The sequence below is a fragment of the Carcharodon carcharias genome, chromosome 12, assembly GCF_017639515.1.
Source record: "Carcharodon carcharias isolate sCarCar2 chromosome 12, sCarCar2.pri, whole genome shotgun sequence".
NCBI lineage: Eukaryota > Metazoa > Chordata > Chondrichthyes > Lamniformes > Lamnidae > Carcharodon > Carcharodon carcharias.
The window spans coordinates 19384582-19404846 of NC_054478.1; the positions used below are offsets into that span (position 1 = coordinate 19384582).

At 42.5% G+C, this 20265-nt stretch overlaps 1 protein-coding gene across 5 annotated transcripts in view; it reads right to left on the minus strand.

Moving 5' to 3' along the window:
* ttll4 (tubulin tyrosine ligase-like family, member 4) overlaps window positions 1–20265 on the minus strand; it is an 85901-nt gene that overhangs the window by 13930 nt on the left and 51706 nt on the right. For all 5 annotated transcript variants that reach the window (XR_005944610.1, XM_041201430.1, XM_041201431.1 and 2 more), the window contains exons 12-16: window positions 18443–18541; window positions 15639–15773; window positions 11167–11283; window positions 10855–10945; window positions 6992–7202 (exon numbers count right to left, since the gene is read on the minus strand). Coding sequence is in view for 4 of the 5 variants with exons in the window: in XM_041201430.1 (XP_041057364.1) it covers window positions 6992–7202; window positions 10855–10945; window positions 11167–11283; window positions 15639–15773; window positions 18443–18541 (653 nt within the window). In the remaining variant the exon portion in view is untranslated. The remainder of the gene's footprint in view (window positions 1–6991; window positions 7203–10854; window positions 10946–11166; window positions 11284–15638; window positions 15774–18442; window positions 18542–20265) is intronic.

Here is a 20265-nt window from a genome sequence, read left to right on the forward strand (position 1 = left end):
ATAAAGAAGGGCAAGAGGCACTTTACATAGAGCATAAAAGTATAGGTCAGATAGGCCTAAAGGCTTGTTTCTGTGTAAATTCTATGCAATACCAAGGAAAGTCAGTGTGAGAATCTCAATTCTGCACCATGGATTCAGCATTTGAAACAAATGGTTTACCACAACACAGATCCCTACAGGCATCTGAAAATACAAAAAATGCTGGAAAAATTCAGGAGTTCTGGCAGCATCTGTGAAGAAACAGAGTTAATGTTTTGAGTCCGTATGAATCTTCTTCAGACTCTTCTTCCAGCCTCAGCAGTATTTTGCTTTTACCTGAAAATATAAACTGAATTCACAAAGTAAAATACAGATGACATTTGGCCTATTCAGGTTCATCCTCTGTGCCGGCCCCCACACCCTACGCAACAGCCAGCTTCCTAAATGATTCTGGATATGTTGTGTTATGACCATAGCAGATGTTAATTGCTGAGCAAACCAAATCCTAGAAGGAAACTTGGCTAACAGGTCATACCCTTTTTTTTGTATTCTGAAAATGAGAAGAAAGTGTACTGATCTCAGCAGCAAGAAGTCCAGTAACACTTTTAGGATTTTAAAAATAAAACTTTTATTAACAAGAATAAAAGAAAACTTAAGCACACTAGATTACAGTTACACGGTTAAAATTAGTTTTACAAAACATTTCCCCAAACTCCCTACTTAGACCCGTAAGTAAACACCTTCCAGGCAACACTCCCTTACAGATGTTTAACTATAAAAATCCAGTATTACCCAAGTCAAACTGCTGTAGCTTTAATAAAGGCACACCACACGATCTCTTAAAGTCTCTCTCACTTTGCTGTGGAAATCCAAGACTTTAGAACAAGACTGCTTTTTGCAAGCTAAGACTTTTTTGGCTTAGCTGGGCGGCTGATTCAAACTGCATCTACTCCCAGCCCAGAGCAGTTTCCCAGAGATCGTCCTCACACAGCCAACAGCTACAGCTAACAGCCAACAGGTAACAGGTCCAGTTCCCCCCCACCACCGCCGCCGCTTTCATCTCAGGTTCCATTGTTCGCACACTTCTTTGAAGCTTAAATCCTTCCAAATATAAAATTGTTCATTTTTCTATTTTGTCTGCACTTTTGGGTCAATAAAATGTAATATACCCTCTTCTCTTTACCTATGGAATTCTTGCAGGATGCAAACATGTTTCTTATTACCTCTGACTTTACTTTGATATTCAAATGAACTCTCAACTTATCTAAAAATGCAAATGTTAGATCCAACCTATTCACTTATACCTCAAACCCTTCATAAATGCACAAAACTAACACCACTATCCTTTTATGTTTTAAACCTCCTAGACAATCTTCTAGTAACCTTTCCCCAGCTTAATTAAGTCATTTACACACACACAGGGCCTTCAGAAAATTACGTGGAAAGCACGTTTAGAGAGGTCATCACACTGCAGCTAAGAAGTACACAGGCAGAGAGGGAATGGGTGGCCGCCAGAGTATCTAAGAGAAACAGGCGGGTAATGCAGGAATCCCAAGGCTAACTCGCTCTCTGACCGCTTTTCTATTATGGATACTGGTGAGCGAGATGGTTCCTCAGAGGGCTGCAGCAAGACCCAAGTCCGTGGCACTACAGGTGGCTCAGCTGCACAGGATGGGAGGAAGAGTGCAAGTGCTATAGTAGTAGAGGATTCCATAGTTCAGGGAGCAGTCAGATGTTTTTGTGGCCGTAGATGTGGTTCCAGGATGGTATGTTGCCTCCCTGCTGTCAGGGTCAAGGATGTCACAGAGCAGCTGCAGGACATCCTTTTGGGGGAGGGTGAACAGCCAGAGGTTGTGGTCCACAGTGGAACCAATGACATAGGTAGGAAAAGGGATGAGGTCCTGAAAGCAGATTTTAGGGAGTTAGGAGGGGAATTAAAAAGCAGGACATCAAGAGCAGTAATCTCAGGATTACTCCCAGTGCTATGTGCTAGCGAACATAAGAATAGAAAGATTGAACAGTTCAACACATGGCTGAAGAAATTGAGTAGGAGGGAGGGCTTTAGATTTCTGATGCATTGGGATCGGTTCTGGGGCAGATGGGACCTGTACAAGAACGAGAGGTCACACCTTAACAGGACTGGGACTAGTGTCCTCGCGGGGAGGTTTGCTGTGCTATTGGGGAGGGTTTAAACTAGATTGGCAAGGGGATGAGAACCTGGGGGGAAATTCAGAGTGCAGAGGAGAAAAACTGGCAGTGGGAAGTAGTGAAGTATCAATTGATAACGAGGATATATCAGAGAGTTGCATCAAGGTAGACAGAATTTATAGAGAGTTTGATAGAATTAGAGAGGGCAACAGTAAGTCATTAGATGAGGTCAGAATAAGCAGGAAGATAAAAAAGTCTAAATCAGGGCTAATGTGCATGTATGTGAATGCATGGTGATTAATAAAATTGGTGAACTGCAGGCACAGGTTGACAAATGGAACTATGATATCATTGCCATAACAGATACCTGGCTCAAGGAGGGCAGGGCTGGGTGCTAAATATTCCTGGGTCCAAGGTGTTTTGGAAAGACAGGAAAGAAAGAAAAGTGAGGGGGGGGGGGGGGTGGTGAAGTGGCAATATTGGTTAAGGACGGCATTAAAGTACCGGAGAGAGGGGATGTTCCAAAGAGGTCAAGGACAGGATCTCTCTGGCTAGAGGTAAGGATTGGGAAAGGTGCAATACATTGATTGGTGTAGTATATAAACCACCACCTAGTGGAAGGGATGTGGAAAAACAAAATTACAAAGAAATTACTGAGAGGTGCATGAGTTATAGAGTAATCATAATGGGGGACTACAATTAACCAAATATAGACTAGGATAGGAATAGTAGAAAAGGACAAGAGGGGCGAGAGTTCCTGGAATGTGATCAAGATAATTTTCTACAGCAGTATGTTTCCAGTCCAATGAGAGGACATGCACTTTTGGGCTGGATTCTGGGGAATGAGTTGGCCCAAGTGGATCAAATATCAGTGAGAGTGCCTCGAGGGGACAATGACCATTGTACCATAAGGTTTAGGTTAATCATGGAAAAGGACAGAGAACAATCCAGAGCAGGGATAATTAATTGGGGGAAAGCCAACTTCGATGGGACGAGAATGCATGAGTGGAGTGGGTTGGAATCAAATGTTGGCAAAAAAGATGGTGGCTGAACAATGGGCCACCTTCAAAGAAAAAGTATTGCGGACAATGTCAAGGCACATTCCCTTGAAGGGGAAAGATAGGACAAATAAATCCAGAGTGACCTGGATGATGACAGAGATAAAGATGAAAATGAAGTGCGCATATGACAGATGTCAGGCAGAAAATACAATGGAGAATCAGGCTGAATGGTGAAGGACCAGAGGGGAAGTGAAGAAACTATTAAGAAAAGCAAGAGAGCATGAAAAGAGGCTGGCAATGAACGTAAAAGGGAATCCCAAGATCTTCTATAAGCATATAAATAATAAAAGGGGGATAAAAGAAAGAGTAGGGCCGATTAGGGGCAACAAAAGAGGACTTGCATATGGAGGCTGGAGGAAAAGCAGAGGTGTTGAATGAGTACTTTGCATCTGTCTTTACAAAGGAAGAGCTTGTTACCCAGGCTGAGATGAGAGAGGAGGTAACTGGTACACTAGAAGAGCTTACAATTGAGATGGGGGGGAGGTATGGAAAGGCTATCTTTGCTTAAAATAGATAAGGTGCCAGGGCCGGATGAGATGCAGCCAAGGGTAATGAGGGAAGTGAAAGTGGAAATTGAAGAGGTTAGTGATAATCTTCCAGGCTTCCTTAGATACAGGAGGTGCCAGAGGACTGCGATTAAAAATAATATAATAATAAAAAATAATAACTAAAAACTGTAATAATAAACCCTGAGAAATATGAACAGTGGAGTCTATTGAAACAAAAAAAACCAGATGGCTTTATACTGCACTTTGAGGAGGATGTGAAATGCAGAAAAGATTCACGAGAATGGTTCCAGGGATGAGAAACTTCAGTAATGACGATTAATTGGAGAAGTTGGGCCTATTTTCTTTGCGGGAAAGGAGGCTGAGAGGGGATTTGATAGAGGTTTTCAAAATCTGGTCTGGTCAGAGTAGTTGGGAGAAACTGTTCTCAACCATGAAAGGATCGAGAAGCCAAGGGCACAGATTTAAAGTAATTGGCAAAAGAGGTAAAAGCAATATAAGAAAAAACTTTTTAATGTAGCGAGTGGTTAAGGTCTGGAATGAACTGCCTGAGAGTGTGGTGGAGGCAGGTTCAATCAAAGGATTCAAAAGGATATTAGTCTGTTACTTGAAAAGGAAAAATGTGCAGAGTTTCAGTGAAAAGGTGTGAAAATGGCATTGCGTGAATCGCTCAATCGGAGAGCGGGTACAGACACGATGGGCCGAATGGCCTCCTTCTGCACTGTAACAATTCTGGGATCCTGTGAATGTTACACCCTTGTTCAAAAAGACGTGCTAGGATAAAGGCAACTACCTGCCAGTCAGTTTGATCTCAGTGGTAGGGAAACTTCTGGAAACTAAAGTGCGGGATAAAATCAATAATCACTTAGACAAATGCAGGATAATTAAGGAAAGCCAGCAGGGATTCATCAAGGGAAAATCATGTTTAACTAACTTGGAGTTTTTTGGGGAGATAACAGACATCTGATAAAGGAAACACTGTTGATGTGGTGCATATGGATTTTCAAAAGGCATTTAATACAGTGCCACATAACAAATTTGTGAACAAAATTCTAGGTCATGGAATAAAAGGGAAAGTAGACACTTGGATAAGAAATTGGCTGAGTGACAGGAAATAGAGAGTAGTGATAAATGGTTGTTTTTCAGACTGGAGGAAAGTTTGAAGTGGAGTTCCTCAGGGTCAGTGTTGGGACCTTTGTTCTTCCTGATATATATTGATGACAGACTGGTGTGCAGGGCATGACTTCAAAATTTGCAGATAAAATGATAGGAAATATTGTCAATTGTAGCGGGTGGGGGTAGTCTTGAACTTCAAAAGGAGATTGTTGCGTTGGTGGATTGGGCAGGCAAGTGGCAGATGAAGTTCAATGCAGAGAAGTTTGAGGTAATTCGTTTTGGCAGGAAAGGTATAGTGAGACAGTATAGGGGAATATAGGAAATAAAGGGAGAGCCTCCAGAGGAGGTGCAGGAGCAGAGGAACTCGGTTTGTACGTACATAGATAATTGAAGATAGCAGGGCATGTTGAGAGAGCAGCTAAGAAAGCATATAGTATCACAAGCTTTATGAATAAGGGCATGGAGTACAAGAGTGAGGAAGTCATGTTGAACTTGTATAAGACACAAGGTAGGCCTCATCTGGGATACTGTGTCCAGTTCTGGGTGCCAGTCTTAAGCATAGACTTTTTCCAACTTGCACTATATTGTAACTGTACAGTTCTGGAGTCTATTTGGTTTTTCGTTCCAGTGATGAACACATTAAACACAGTATGCTGATGTGCCTAAATCCTCTTGACTTTATTCTTAACTATTTTGACACCATGGATAACCATGTGAAATACCCTACACTTATAATTATATTGTATTTTTGAAAAAAAATGATCTCTTTTGGCGATGCTTTTCTGTTTTGCACTCATCAGGATAATTCACAAGAAAATACCAATGTCAGGGGAAACACGCATTGAGACTCTTACAGTTCCACACAATATAAGATTGGCCTTATTGACAACCTCGTAAATAGTGCCCGAGCCGTTTGTTTACCATGGTGTTGAAAGAAGATGCATCAAATATATCCTGCGAGATAATGACTACCATAATCAGATCATTTTGTGCTGTATATCGCACAAACTCAACCTCCCAAGGCCATCACTTTCGTACCCTGAAAAGTGCCCAGTCTACCTCACATTACCCTGGAAGGGCAAGATATCTCAAAAATTTGAGCAACAGGTGAAGCTAGCTGTTTCACGCTGCTACTATACCTGAGTGGTATTCACCACTAACAGGATGCTGCCATCCTGTTCTGCTTATCAAACAAATGAGTAATGTGGTGTATGAATCTCAGTGCCAGTGTGATGTTATGCATGTAGGCCGTATGCCCCAAAGGCTGGCGGATCGTATCAAACAGCTTGTCCCTTCTGCTTATTGCAATGGGCAAGGTACCAACCGTACCCAACCAGTCCATGCTTGCAAAACTCAAAACAGTGCCCAGCATTAAATGTGATTCCACGATTGGACAACATTTGCTAAATAATCCTCAGTGTTCTACGAATTACACTGACAACTAATTTAAGATTGTCAGTCAGGCTCACAGTGTGGTGCATTTGCGTGTCCTGAAAGCTACATATATTAATATACAGGGCGCTGTTCTTTGCAGACAGAAAGAACATGTGCACACATTGCACTGGTTTCAGCTAAACAAAATAAGTGACAGCCATTCGCTGGTTAATTCCCTAGGGTAACATCTAGACCAATCAGAATCAAGCTGCCTGGTTTGAATTTCAAATAATGCTTGGCAGTTAACTGTCAGTCACCAATCAGTGCATTCCCCATGGCAATGCCTCTACCAATCAGAGTCCACTTGCCAACCATCCCGCACTCTCTTCTCATACATTATAAATATCTGGTTTCCCCTGACATTGATTTTTTCTTGTGAATTATCCTGATGAGTGCAAGACAAAAAGCTTAGACAAAAGAAGTTTCTTTTTTCAGCAATACTTAAGATCTGTAGTAACAAACAAGTATTTGTATGCTGTTTTTCATCTGCCATTCTCTCATCCAAAAATATTTTCCCCTCAACTCATTTTTTTAGCTTCCTGGTCTCTCCAGATTCGAATGTCATGTCGTTGCCACAGCATGCACAACAGAAAATGACACCCAATACCCAGTAAATCTGGTAGCAGCAATCAGCACCTACTTCATGGCACAATGCATATTTGGGACAAGGATTTACCAGAAGGGAGCCCATCCTTTCCTTTCTTTCCCAGGCAGCTTCACAGAAAACATTAAAACGTGTCACAGTACCTGCCTCTCTGTTCCGACCATATTTCTGCTCCCACAGGTCAAGCAAGATGTTGAAGTAACGGGGCTGCTCAAAGAAGCGGAGATAGCGGGTTGAGTGCTGGCAGGGGAACACCCGTTCAAACTGTCCCCGTCGATTGTACTCATCCTCAGATTCCATTAATATTCGGATATCGTCAGGAGTAAGAATGTCCAGCAAAGTGGAATAGAAATTCTGAAAGACAGATTATATATATTATAGATTATGGTTGTGTGTGTGTGTGTGTGTGTGTGTATTTTATATATTTTAAAAATCAAATCATCACCTTCCTGACTTTAATACGAAGTTCAAAATACACAAATTTGTTAGCATTTGTAAAGAGATTGGTTAATATTTAGACTATAGACACTGTCAGACTGATTTCCGAGTGGATTCTTAATAATTGCACATTAGGAGAGATTTTTTAGCATCTTTACAGCAGGTACACAAAAGTAGTACAGTGCAATGTCATTCCGTAAGCTCTGTTATGCTCAGATAAAAACTTTCTGCATTGTCTGCTATTGTAACATGAGCCTCAAAACCATGCAGTTCCTCAGCATTCTCCTTCAATCTTCAAAAATCCAAGATTTATGTCACTTTATCATTACTTCCTGATTTAACAGAACAACTTTTTTACTACCCCAGCCCACCCCTATCCAAAACCCATCACCTAGCTCTGGGTTTCTCAACTGCTGGAAACTATTACACAAAGCTTGGTGAGAAATGAATTTCAAAAGAAACTAACTGAATTTGGGTCAGTGAGTGAGCAACAGTTGTTTTTGTTGTGTAAGGAACATGACTTTTTATTTCTGTTGGACTGTGGATTAGCATTACAATGGCTGCACTTTGAAAGACATATCCACTGGAACAGGATGAGAGATATATACAATGTTGCAGTCCTCGAAGAGTGTGCCATGAAAGACAGGATGGTGCCAGAAAGGAGTCCTGGACCAGGGGAGCTGCCTGGCAACAACATTTTAATAGGCTCTTGACCAGGTGACCAGGGTTTTGCTGTGAGAGCAGTGCAGCTGAATAGCTCCTAGCCTGAAAGGAATAAGACCTAAAACCTCTTTCCCCTGTATGTGGAAGATTCCAGTAATTGCACAAAAGTGCCACTGGGATCGGTGCTGGGACCACAGCTATTCACGATATATGTTAATAATTTAGATGAGGGAACTAAATGTAATATCTCCAAATTTGCAGACAGAACAAACAAAAGTACAGCACAGGAACAGGTCCTTCGACCCTCCAAGCCTGCGCTGATCATATTGCCCGTCAACTAAAACATTTTGCACTTCCGGGGTCCATATCCCTCTATTCCCATCCTATTCATGTATTTGTCAAGCTGCCTCTTAAACACCACTATCGTACCTGCTTCCACCACCTCCTCTGGCAGTGAATTCCAGACACTCACTACCCTCTGCGTAAAAAACTTGCCCCGCACATCTCCTCTATAGTTTTCTTCTCTCACCTTAAATCTATGTCCCCTAGTAATTGACTCTTCCACCCTGGGAAAAAGCTTCTATCTACTCTGTCCATGCCACTCATAATTTTGTAAACTTCTATCAAGTCGCCCCTCAATCTCCGCCGTTCTAGTGAGAACGATCCTAGTTTCTCCAACCTCTCCTCACAGCTAATAACCTCCAGACCAGGCAGCATCCTGGTAAACCTCCTCTGCAACCTCTCCAACGCCTTCACATCCTTCTAGTAATGTGGCGACCAGATGACACAAAAGCTGGATGGGAGGGTGAGCTGGGAGGAGGATGCAGAGATTCTTCAGGGTGATTTCGACAAACTGAGTGTGAGTGGGCAAATGCATGGCAGATGCAATATAACGTGGATAAATGTGAGGTTATCCACTTTGGTAGCAAAAACAGTAAGGCAGATTATCTGAATGGCTATAAATTGAGAGAGGGGGATGAGAAACGAGACCTGGGTGCCCTTGTACACCAGTCGCTGAAGGTAAGCATGCAGGTGCAGCAGGCGGTAAAAAAGGCAAATGGTATGTTGGCCTTCATAGCCAGAGGATTCGAGTACAGGAACAGGGATGTCTTGCTGCAATTATACAGGGCCTTGGTGAGACCACACTTGGAATATTGTGTGCAGTTTTGGTCTCCTTATCTGAGGAAGGATGTTCTTGCCATAGAGGGAGTGTAGCGAAGGTTTAACAAATTGATTCCTGGGATGGCAGTACTGACATATGAGGAGCGATTGAGTCGGTTAGGATTATATTCGCTGGAGTTCAGAAGAATGAGGGGGGGGATCTCATAGAAACCTATAAAATTTTAATAGGACTAGGCAGGGTAGATGCACGAAGGATGCTCCCGAAGGTGGGGGAGCCCAAGACCAGGGGTCACAATCTGAGGATATGGGGTAGACCATTTGGGACTGAGGTGAGGAGAAATTTCTTCACCCAGAGAGTGGTGAGCCTGTGGAATTTGTTACCACAGAATGTAATTGAGGCCAAAACATTGTATGTTTTCAAGAAGGAGTTAGATATAGCTCTTGGGGCGAAAGGGATCAAAGGGTATGGGGAGAAAGCAGGAGCAGGCTATTGAGTTGGATGATCAGCCATGATCATAATGAATGGCGGAGCAGGCTAGAAGGGCCGAATGGTCTAACTCCTGCTCCTATTTTTTATGTTTACGTTTCTCTCTGAAAACCCCTATCAAGCGGTAAAAGGGAAAATCACTGTTAGAGACATTGAAAGGCAAGTATTTAACCAGTGAACTAAATACTGAAAGTGCTGGAAGACTACCTCTTGTCATCAACAAGAACTGAAAGGAATTTGGAAGACATCGATCAAAATCAACCCATCGAATCCTGTACTCTGGAATTGGTGCTATTGAACTGTTTTATCCCACCCTTAAAATCCATGTTTTGTGTGTCTTATATGCACGTGTATAGGGATAGAAGGGGTAGAGTTTAGGTTATACAGTTCGAAACTAACAGTTCATGTGTCTTTCTTTGGCCACTGGTTAACGACAGTTTGTTCAATAAACAGTCATTTGCTTATTAAATTTATAAACCTGGTGCTCGTATTGTGTTACTCTAAATTAAACAGTTCGGTAGAATTGGGGCAATCTGGTGGTTTGATCAAACTTTTCACACTTGTTGCGGCTGGGAGAACAGTGGGGCTTGATATTACAGCGCACCATTCCCAGTGAGTCATGACAGTTGGTACAACCCCGTCTGATTGCCAAGAACCACGGAGATAGGCCAATTGATACAGAAATCAAATGTCCTTCCCTTCAGTTAATTTGTACTCCAAGCACCAACAAATCTGACAACACCTACATCCATTCATCAGAATGACATAAAACATTACATTCATCAGATTGCGCATGAAAAGAGGAGTACATCAATTGTACTGATGTACCAGGGAGGTGCCTGCAACAGGTGTAGGGGGCGGATTAACATCCAGAGTATCTAACATGCCAAGAACTGAACAAAGAGGGAAAGCCAGTAATAAATAGCAAAAGCATGCCTTGCATCTGAAACTGGCTTGGACAAAATTAGAATATGATGAGCAACGTCCTTTTAAAATAAACTATGCAAACCCCAAGTCTTAAAACCATCAAAGCCTTTGGTGAAAGAAAAAATGCACCAGGTTTTTGTTAACAGTACACCCTATTGAATACAATGGGGCAGCAAACTGCTGCACCTGCTCAATTACATGCAGTCAAGCTACAAAATGGCAGAAGAACCAAACTCTAACAAGCAGAATTCAGACAGTTCAAAATGAATGAACTGTTTGTCATATATAATTAGTGATCAGCAGTTATGTCAGGGGTACTAACATCTTGTCTCTTTACACTTCAGATGATACAATGAAAAGGCTAGTTACCATTGGTGGTGATTTCTGGCTCAGGTAGTAAACTCGCTTCAGTTTCTCTTCTGGGGAAAGTTCATTGCTTTTTGGCTTGGAGGTTGAAGTACTACAGAACGAGAAAAAAGCTTTAATTCATCGCACTGAAGGACATTAATGCTGAGGAATTGAACCCTTTTCATTTGAGTCACCATCATGCACTCCCCACTCAGGTATGGTACAGTTGGATTCAGAATAAAGCTCGATTTTGCTCCAACAACAACGAATATCCCTAACACCCACTGCACCAGCATAATTTGACAAGAGGAGAAACAGATTGGGCTTTTTTACCTTTTTACGCTTGGGGTTACTTCATCCTTATGAGGAATAATGAATCCAGCCAGATTCAGGAGATCACTAATCATCTGTCCTTTAATGGCAATATCCAGTGTGGAATTTGAATGTAAGCTGAGTGGAAGAGGTTAAGAGAATTAAAGGTTACATCAACACAGCAACAAAATGAATTTCATTTAAAAGGGGCCATACTTAAAAGGATCATATTTAAGTCACTGTGCGTGAAAATGAATTAATTGTATAAACCATTTTAAGACTTTGGAATACATGATAAACCTTTATAAGGTTAAGTAAATTTCGCAAACCATTATGTTCCATGGGTTATATTTTCCTTAAACAATATTTGAAATAATTCAGCAAGCTTATGCTCAATATCATTGATCTCAGAGTTTTGTGCTGTCACGTATAGCAACCCTGGGAAACTGGATCAGACCTCAGGTGGGCAACAGAATCATATAGCACAGGAGGGCATTCGGCCCATGTGCCTGGGCAGAGCTCCTTTTATAGAACTATCCAGTTAACCCCATGCTAATAGGATCCAAGCCCAATCAGTGAAGCTGAAACCAATACACAGAACTTTTTCTTATTGAGAGTTAATTGACTTGTTCAGTCTCTCAGCTTTCCTGCCTATTCCCCCAGTATCTCAGCTGTTCCATATGTATATGATCTTTTTAAAAGAAACTGTAAACCAGTAAAATAAGCTAACCAAGGAGGGTGATAGCCCCTGATGGAGCACTGTAACAAAAATCAAACTTCAAAAGGAAACTTAACTAATCAAATTAAAATAACATTCCTGGGACCGATGATGCACTCCAGCCTCTGCGGTGCCCACTAGTCGCAGAAGGCTTCAAGTATACCAGTGGACACCGCGTGCTCCCTCTCCAGGGACACCCAGTGGCAAACACAGCCGTGGAAGAGGGGCAGTCAGTCAGGCCGGACGACCCGCTCGACTGCCTACTGCCTGGACCTGTTAATAGCCACCATGGCCATCAACATGCTTAAAAAATAGGTCCTGCTCCCTTCCTGCCTTCCTCCACACTGAGTGGCCAAAGATAGGAGCGTAAGGCTGAAGTGTCGCCAAAATTTGAGGTGCAGCCTCTTCAAATAGTCAAAAAGGGGCTCCGACTTCTGACAACCTATATAAACATGGACCACTGACACAAGGCCACAGAAAACACAGGTGCCCCAGGAGTCTGTAAGCCATCTGAACCTACGATTGCATAGAACTGCTGCATGCAACATCCTTCACACCAGGTCACCGATGGTAAATAGCCCTCCACTGGGGACCCCCGCCATCGCCAGGCAGCAGGGCAGAATGTCACAGCTTGTTTGGACAGTTGACGAGAGCAAAGGAGGAAAGGGTGTGCAGCGGGAGCCATACAGGAATCCCTATGCGCTCAGACAATTAACACCCATCACTTGTTTCGCTTAAACTTATTGTAATTGACAAAACATTAACACCCCACTTCGTTGCTCTTTCCCCATGGCCTTGCAAATCTCTTTTTCCAAGTATATAGTATATCTAAATTCCCTTTGGAACATTACTAAATCTACGTCCACCACCTTTACCGGCAGTGCATTCCACATCACACCTACAATAAGCACATGAAAGACAGGGGCACCACCAAGGTTTAAAAAATAGCAATACTCGATATTTCACTTACAACTGACTTTTTTCTGAGGTGTTGAATTTTCTCTCCTGGGGAATGGTTTTCAGCTCGTGGATTCAAGTCAGGCACACCAGATGTTCGCCCACAATCAACCATACGCCTTAATCTCAGTTACAGAAGAGTAAAACTTACTGCATTATAGAATCATACAGCCATTCAACCCTTCAAACCTGTGCAGCCTTGCTGAAAGAGCTACAAAGCAATCCCACCCTCCTCTGTTCTTTCCCCAAAAGCCCTGCAATTTTTCCCCTTTTAAGTAAAGATCCGATTCACTTTTGAATTCTATTATTGAATCTGCTCTTCCAGGCAGCAATGTATTATTGGAGTTTGGCTGTCTGAAACTATAATACAACAATTGAGCAAGGGAATGACAATTTAGTGCCTAGTTCTGAGCTGTTTCTACCAGGACCTGTGCTCAGAGCGGACTGTATCTTTTCATAAGATATAGATTTGCATTATGTACTGATGGGTGGGTCAGTAACCAGAGGACCTCGGTTAAAGATATAAGCAGCAGTGGCGAGACAAGGAAAAATTTTCTTTCCCTACACAGGAAATTATGATCTGGAATGAACTGCCTGAAAGAGTGGTGGAAGCAGGTTCAATAGTAATTCTCAAAAGGCAATTAAGTAAGGACATGAAAAGGAAAAGAAAATTTGTAGGACTATGGGGAAAGAACAGGGAGTGGCGATTGCTCTTTTGTGTTGGCTCGATAGGCTGAATGGCCTCCTTCTGCATTTATAATTTTCATGAAATTATACAAAACTTGGTGAAAGTCATCCCTCCAAACAGCATTTACTGTTAAGGTATTACAGTGCAGCATGATGCTACTGGACGTTGGCACAGTAATGTTCAGCATCACTGACTGCGAATGGAAGCTATGAGAAGCCCCCAATTCCACAGCTCATGACAGAAGCTATTTTCCAGGCAGGTGGATGCTGAGCAGAGGAAGCTACACCTCCCATCACCCATCTCCTGAAGTGAGAGCAGAATAAATTAAGGAAATCAATGCTTAGGTTGATGTCTTGCGCCTCCTGACGGCCAACTACAAGAAGCACTGATGATTAAGTGAGGGAAAGGACCTCCATGCTCTTGATTGTGGCCTTCAGGTCAGCATGATAAAATGTGTGGTCTTGAGAAAAAGTGGAATTGCAAACAGATCAAAAGGAAAAATTGGCTCAACATCCCCAATGAAAAATAAAGTTTTAAAGCAAAAAGCAGTCACACAGCTACAGAAAGATTGTTTTCATCTTCAAGAAATCAAACACAAGCTTTATGCAAACAGAACATGCGTGAAAAAGTCAACTGGTAGTACAGAACTTCAATCTTGCTGCAAAGTTAAGGCATGGCGCAGCATTCAGTTGGACAGGGGAACAAATTGGACCTGCAAAAGTCCTGGGGTGCAGTTTGAACCTACGGCCTTCTTAGGTTGACTCTGTGGAGGCATTATTGCTCCAAAACTTAAGTTTAACAGCTCTGGGCTTCTAGTAAGCTGAAGGAGCTACCGTGCAAAGGGAAATATGGGTTAAAAAAAAATCTATGCTATAAGAAATAAAGAACAATCAGTTTTTGCATGAGTCCCTTTAAAATCCATTTTAAAGAAGTTGCTAATACACTTGTGGTTGAGTCCAAAACTAAGGTCCATTAATCACTAATAAATCCGATAAGAAATTCAGGAGAAACTTGTTTACTGAGTGTGGTGGGAATGTGGAGCTCACTACCACAGAGTGGGTTGAGGCGAACAGCAGAGATTCATTTAAGGGGAAGCTAGATAAGTAAATGAAGGAGAAAGGAATAGAAGGATGCATTAATGGAGTGAGATGAATGGGGGTGGGAGGAGGCTTGAATGGAGCATAAACATTGGCAGAGACCAGTTGGGTTGAATGCCCTGTTTCACTGCCATAAATTCTACGTTATCCATTTAATATAAAAAGGCCAAACTTTTGTTTCAGAGCCACGTACTGGAATTTCATGTGAATGCACCAATGGGTTAGTCACCAATATGTTACAACGCTGGCAAAAGACAACAAGTAACACAAACCCAAATATATATTTTTTTATATAGTCAGTAGTAATTCATGTATCCTGTCTGAATGTGTCAAAGATGCAGACATGCCAACACTCGCGAATTGATCTCATTGGATGATTTCTCAGTGAAAATCAAGCTCATTTGAGACTTTGAGGGTTACGGAATACAGGATTTTTCTGCCAGGACTGCACTTTGAGATTCAGGTACTCTAGCAAATGGCAGACACAGCAACAGGGTTTTGGCAGCTGCGAGATAGGGCAAAATGGCACATTGTTTAATGCCTGCCAGTGCATGGACATCGTGGGTCCAGTGTGGGATTAGCCGTGGCTGCGTCTGCCCTGATGAGCAGCTGTGCTGTCCAATTACAGGCTGACATGGTTGGCCTTAAGGGGATAGATCCCATCCTGATGGATGTGACTTTTAATCAACTACTCACTGTCATGCTTTGATGGACAGGCTGGTCGCATAACAGTGGCTATGATCTTGGGATTCCTCAATCAATATAAAAGCCATTACAGAGGTTATTACAATCCAACTGCTCTACTCTATAAGGTTACCCACTAATTTCATTCATGACTCTCTTACTTCAGACTATCCTAATTGCTGAGTGCTGCAGGGTTAAGTTGTGGTCCTTGCTACTGTGCACCTAACAGGCAAGTTATACAATAAACAGTTAATTTGGCGTCTGGCTCAAAGGGTCTGTTTCTGCTCCTATTTCTTATGTTCTTATGAAACATCCAGGTTGTTAATTACTGCAATCGTTATACTGGTACCTTGGGGAGATGTTGACTTCCAGTACCCATAGTTTCAGGTTCTCGTCAAGCATTATGTCAAATCCGAAGAGTTCGTGGCAAGTGTAACGGTTCCGTACATACAAATGTATTTGGCTGTTCACATAAGACTCAGAGCTGCAGAGCAAGATAGAAATCGTCAATAAAAACTGAAACCAATTAAAAAGAAAATAACCGTAGTTTTTAAAAATGAAAAGCTACTTGGAACTTTTCAAAACTATTTATGAAATTCATATGTGGATGCTTTATGTTGCAGTCAGTCACAATGCCTTTCTCACCCCTACAGACAGACAGAAACAGTTATTTCCTGGCCAGATTGTGAAAAATGTCAACTGCTCCTACTGTGGTTGACACATTTTATAGCAATATATTTCTAGATTCCACAGGGAAACTTTGCATTACACCCAAGGGAATTAAGTGGAGGGGCTTCCTATCAGTAAATCACAGTACAGAAACTATTGGCCTTGCTGGATCCTTATTTTTGTGCAATGGGAAAGCTACCATTGGCCTTATTGTTTTGGGCTAAGCAGGAGAGGAAAAGACCAAATTCGTATTTATGTTGCATCTTTCAGATCCTCAGGATGTCCGAAGTGCTTCATATTTGATGAGGAATGTTTGAAGTCTTTGTTATGGGCAAGTCCAGAGCAAAAGGGCATAATTTAAAAAAATAGCCATTAACAAATCAAAAAAAAGCCTTAGGAGGAATGTATTTACATGGTGCGTTCAGAATGTAGAAGTGGCTGCCACATGGAGTAGCTGAAACAGATAACATTGAAACATTAAAGGGGAGATGTGATGCATACATGAGGGAAAAGGAAAAAGGGGGTATTGGGGTAGGGTGGCATGACACAATTTAATTATAAACATCTGCATAGGCCCATTATGGGCATAATGGCCCGTTTCTCAAATGTTTTAACAACTTGCATTTATATAGCACCTTTCACCAATACCAAATTCAGATGAAAAAGTTCCATCATTCAAGGCTTGCTGCTACAAATTGGAACTCTCTCACAAATGGGTAATTAATGCAATGCAATTCACAATACAGTTTTAAATGCTCCTTTTAAGGGTTTATCATACCATTAAAAACCTCCTCCTTTTGCTTGCCAAGTGGTATCCTGTGCAGTCCCTCTAAACACCACCTCTCACTTTCTTTTGAATTCTGCAGACACTAATGCAAATTTGTCAAATAATGGAATCTATCTTTCCATTGTAATAGACTTGCACGATCGCCAATGAAAACAAACTAACTCCAAAATGAGATTATCTATTTGTAAAGAGCCTGACAGAACTGTCAGATTTTAGCATGCCAGAAAACTCATCAGCCTTGCCCTTCCCCTGATCTCCCATATGCATAAACATTAAATATACAAGATAACAGGTTAAAAAAATCCACATATAGCCCTGAACTCAAATTCTTTTGCTAAACCTTTAGCGACTTGTTATTTCTTTCTCCTCTAAAATCATTCTTCATTAAAAACTTACCTTTTTAACCTTAACTGCTGTCTACTGCCTGTTTAGTATCTGTTGCTCCTCATGACATATCGTTACATGTATCTATGCAGTATTACCACTGGAAGGAGGGGTAATTGCAGCATGACAAATTAACAGAGGAAGTTTCCATTATAAATGCAGACATATGACGATGGTAAAAAAATATACAAGACTATAAAGAGTAGCACCTTAGACGATAGAGCATTCATTCAATACTACACTGCAGAGTTTGCCTTGATGTGCTCAAGTCTGACAGAAGGTTTGAAACTGCAACCTTCCAACTCCAAAGCATCTGAACCAAGCCAACATGACCCAAGACAAAAAAAAACGTAGGACAGAGGCAACAACTTGTATATTTAACATAGAATAAGTAGCCTAAGGCACTTCATGGAGATATAATCATATACCGAGCCCAAGCAGCATTAGGAATGTAGAAGTGAGCAAAAGCATGGCCAAAATTTTAAAGGGGAGGAATAAAGAAGAATGAGGTGATGAGGCACTGGGGTTCCCGAAGGCAAGCCTGAAAGCATATCTTCAAATGCTGGAGTGAGAAAAGAAAGGAGCAAACAAGAGGTTGGACTCTTTGGGTGGGATTGTAAGGCTGGAGAAGGTTTCAGAAGTACAAGGCAGCAAAACTATGAAAGAAATTAAATGGGATGATGAGAATGTTGAACATGAAACATAGGGATGCCATGATTTGATGCAGAAAAGGCCGCATGAAGTATTTTGGATGAGATGAAGTGACCCAATGGTGAGGGTTGAGTGGTCAGCCAGGTATTGTTGGGACAGGTGAGTCTGACAATCATAAAGATATCAAAGGTATTGGCAGATCAGCTGAGACTGCAGCACAGTTAGGATGCCTCGGCCTCCTTTGTCTCCAAGCCAAGCCGTAGATCACGTGCCTTCTCTAGCACAAATAATATGCCAAACGTGCAAACTATCTGGTTTGGCTTCAGATAGTGGCTAGGGGATGCAGAAAACACACTCAGTGGCTAGGGGATGCAGAAAACACACTCAGTGGCTAAGGGATGCAGAAAACACACTCAGTGGCTAAGGGATGCAGTTGGGGCAGAAGTTACGACTTCCGCCCTCCCAATGTTTATCTTGAGGAAAATGCAGCTGCCAAAAAGGAAAAGCACACCTAAAACAGAAGCCATTCTCCTCACTGCACATACACACATGACAAAACGCTGACTTTGCTTGAAGAGGGTACGATAGAGAAACTTTTAGCTACACTCTCCAATTTCTGCAGTTTTTGACTGTTACCCATTAAGATCCTTCTCGTTACTCACGCTATGATGGTTTTGATGATCACATCCTTCATTTGCTCCCATAGCAGATCAGTCCTCACTCCTTTTTGATTCAGGTATGCCCACAATGCCTTAAGACTCCTAGAGGGAAGCACAGAGAAACATCAACACAGGCCAAGAATTGAACCTGGATTCTTCTGATCTGTATTAACCAGCACTGACATCCAGTGTAAGTTTTAAAGGTCTGTAGATTGTAGAAAGGGAAGACAGGAAGTTTTGAGGGCAGTCTCAATGTCAGCAGAGTGAAGGCATATGGAAGAGGGAAACAAAAACAGAATTACCTGGAAAAACTCAGCAGGTCTGGCAGCATCGGTAGAGAAGAAAAGAGTTGACGTTTCGAGTCCTCATGACCCTTCCACAGAACTGAGCGAATATAAGGAGAGGGGTGAAATATAAGCTGCTTTGGGTGGGGTGGGGGTGGTGGGGGGAAGAGAATTGGGGGTGGTGGTGTTGGTGTGGTTGTAGGGACAAGCAAGCAGTGATAGGAGCAGATAATCAAAAGATGTCACAAACAAAAGAACACAGAGGTGTTGAAAGTAGTGATATTATCTAAACAAATGTGCTAATTAAGAATGGATGGTAGGGCACTCAAGGTAGAGCTCTAGTGGGGGTGGGGGAAGCATAAAAGATTTAAAAATAATGGAAATAGGTGGGAAAAGAAAAATCTATATAAATTATTGGAAAAAACAAAAGGGGGAAGAAACAGAAAGGGGGTGGGGATGGAGGAGGGAGTTCAAGATCTAAAGTTGTTGAATTCAATATTCAGTCCAGAAGGCTGTAAAGTGCCTAGTCGGAAGATGAGGTGCTGTTCCTCCAGTTTGCGTTGGGCTTCACTGGAACAATGCAGCAAGCCAAGGACAGATATGTGGGCAAGGGAGCAGGGTGGAGTGTTAAAATGGCAAGCAACAGGGAGATTTGGGTCATTCTTGCAGACAGACCGCAGGTGTTCTGCAAAGCGGTCGCCCAGTTTACGTTTGGTCTCTCCAATGTAGGGGAGACTGCATTGGGAGCAACGAATGCAGTAAACTAAGTTGGGGGAAATGCAAGTGAAATGCTGCTTCACTTGAAAAGAGTGTTTGGGCCCTTGGACGGTGAGGAGAGAGGAAGTGAAGGGGCAGGGTGTTGCATCTTTTGCGTGGGCATGGGAAGGTGCCATAGGTGGGGGTTGAAGATTAGGGGGTGGAGGAGTAGACCAGGGTGTCCTGGAGGGAACAATCCCTACGGAATGCCGCTGGGGTGGAGGGGGGGGGGTGAAGGGAAGATCTGTTTGGTGGTGGCATCATGCTGGAGTTGGCGGAAATGGCGGAGGATGATCCTTTGAATGCGGAGGCTGGTGGGGTGATAAGTGAGGACAAGGGGGACCCTATCATATTTCTGGGAGGGTGGAGAAGGCGTGAGGGCGGATGCGCGGGAGATGGACCGGACATGGTTGAGGGCCCTGTCAACCACCATGGGTGGAAAACCTCGGTTAAGGAAGAAGGAGGACATGTCAGAGGAACTGTTTTTGAAGGTAGCATCATCAGAACAGATGCGACAGAGGCGAAGAAGGTACTCTTCAAGAAATGCCTACCTTGAAGTTACGTTCCTCTCTGCGACAAGATTTCCATATCTCTCTTTTGCCTTGTTCACTTTCACTGCTTTCCATTTCCCTCCTGATGTTTGCAGTTCCTTCGCCTCCGTTGCATCTGTTCCGATGATGCTACCTTCAAAAACAGTTCCTCTGACACGTCCTCCTTCTTCCTTAACCGAGGTTTTCCACCCACGGTCGTTGACAGGGCCCTCAACCGTGTCTGGCCCATCTCCCG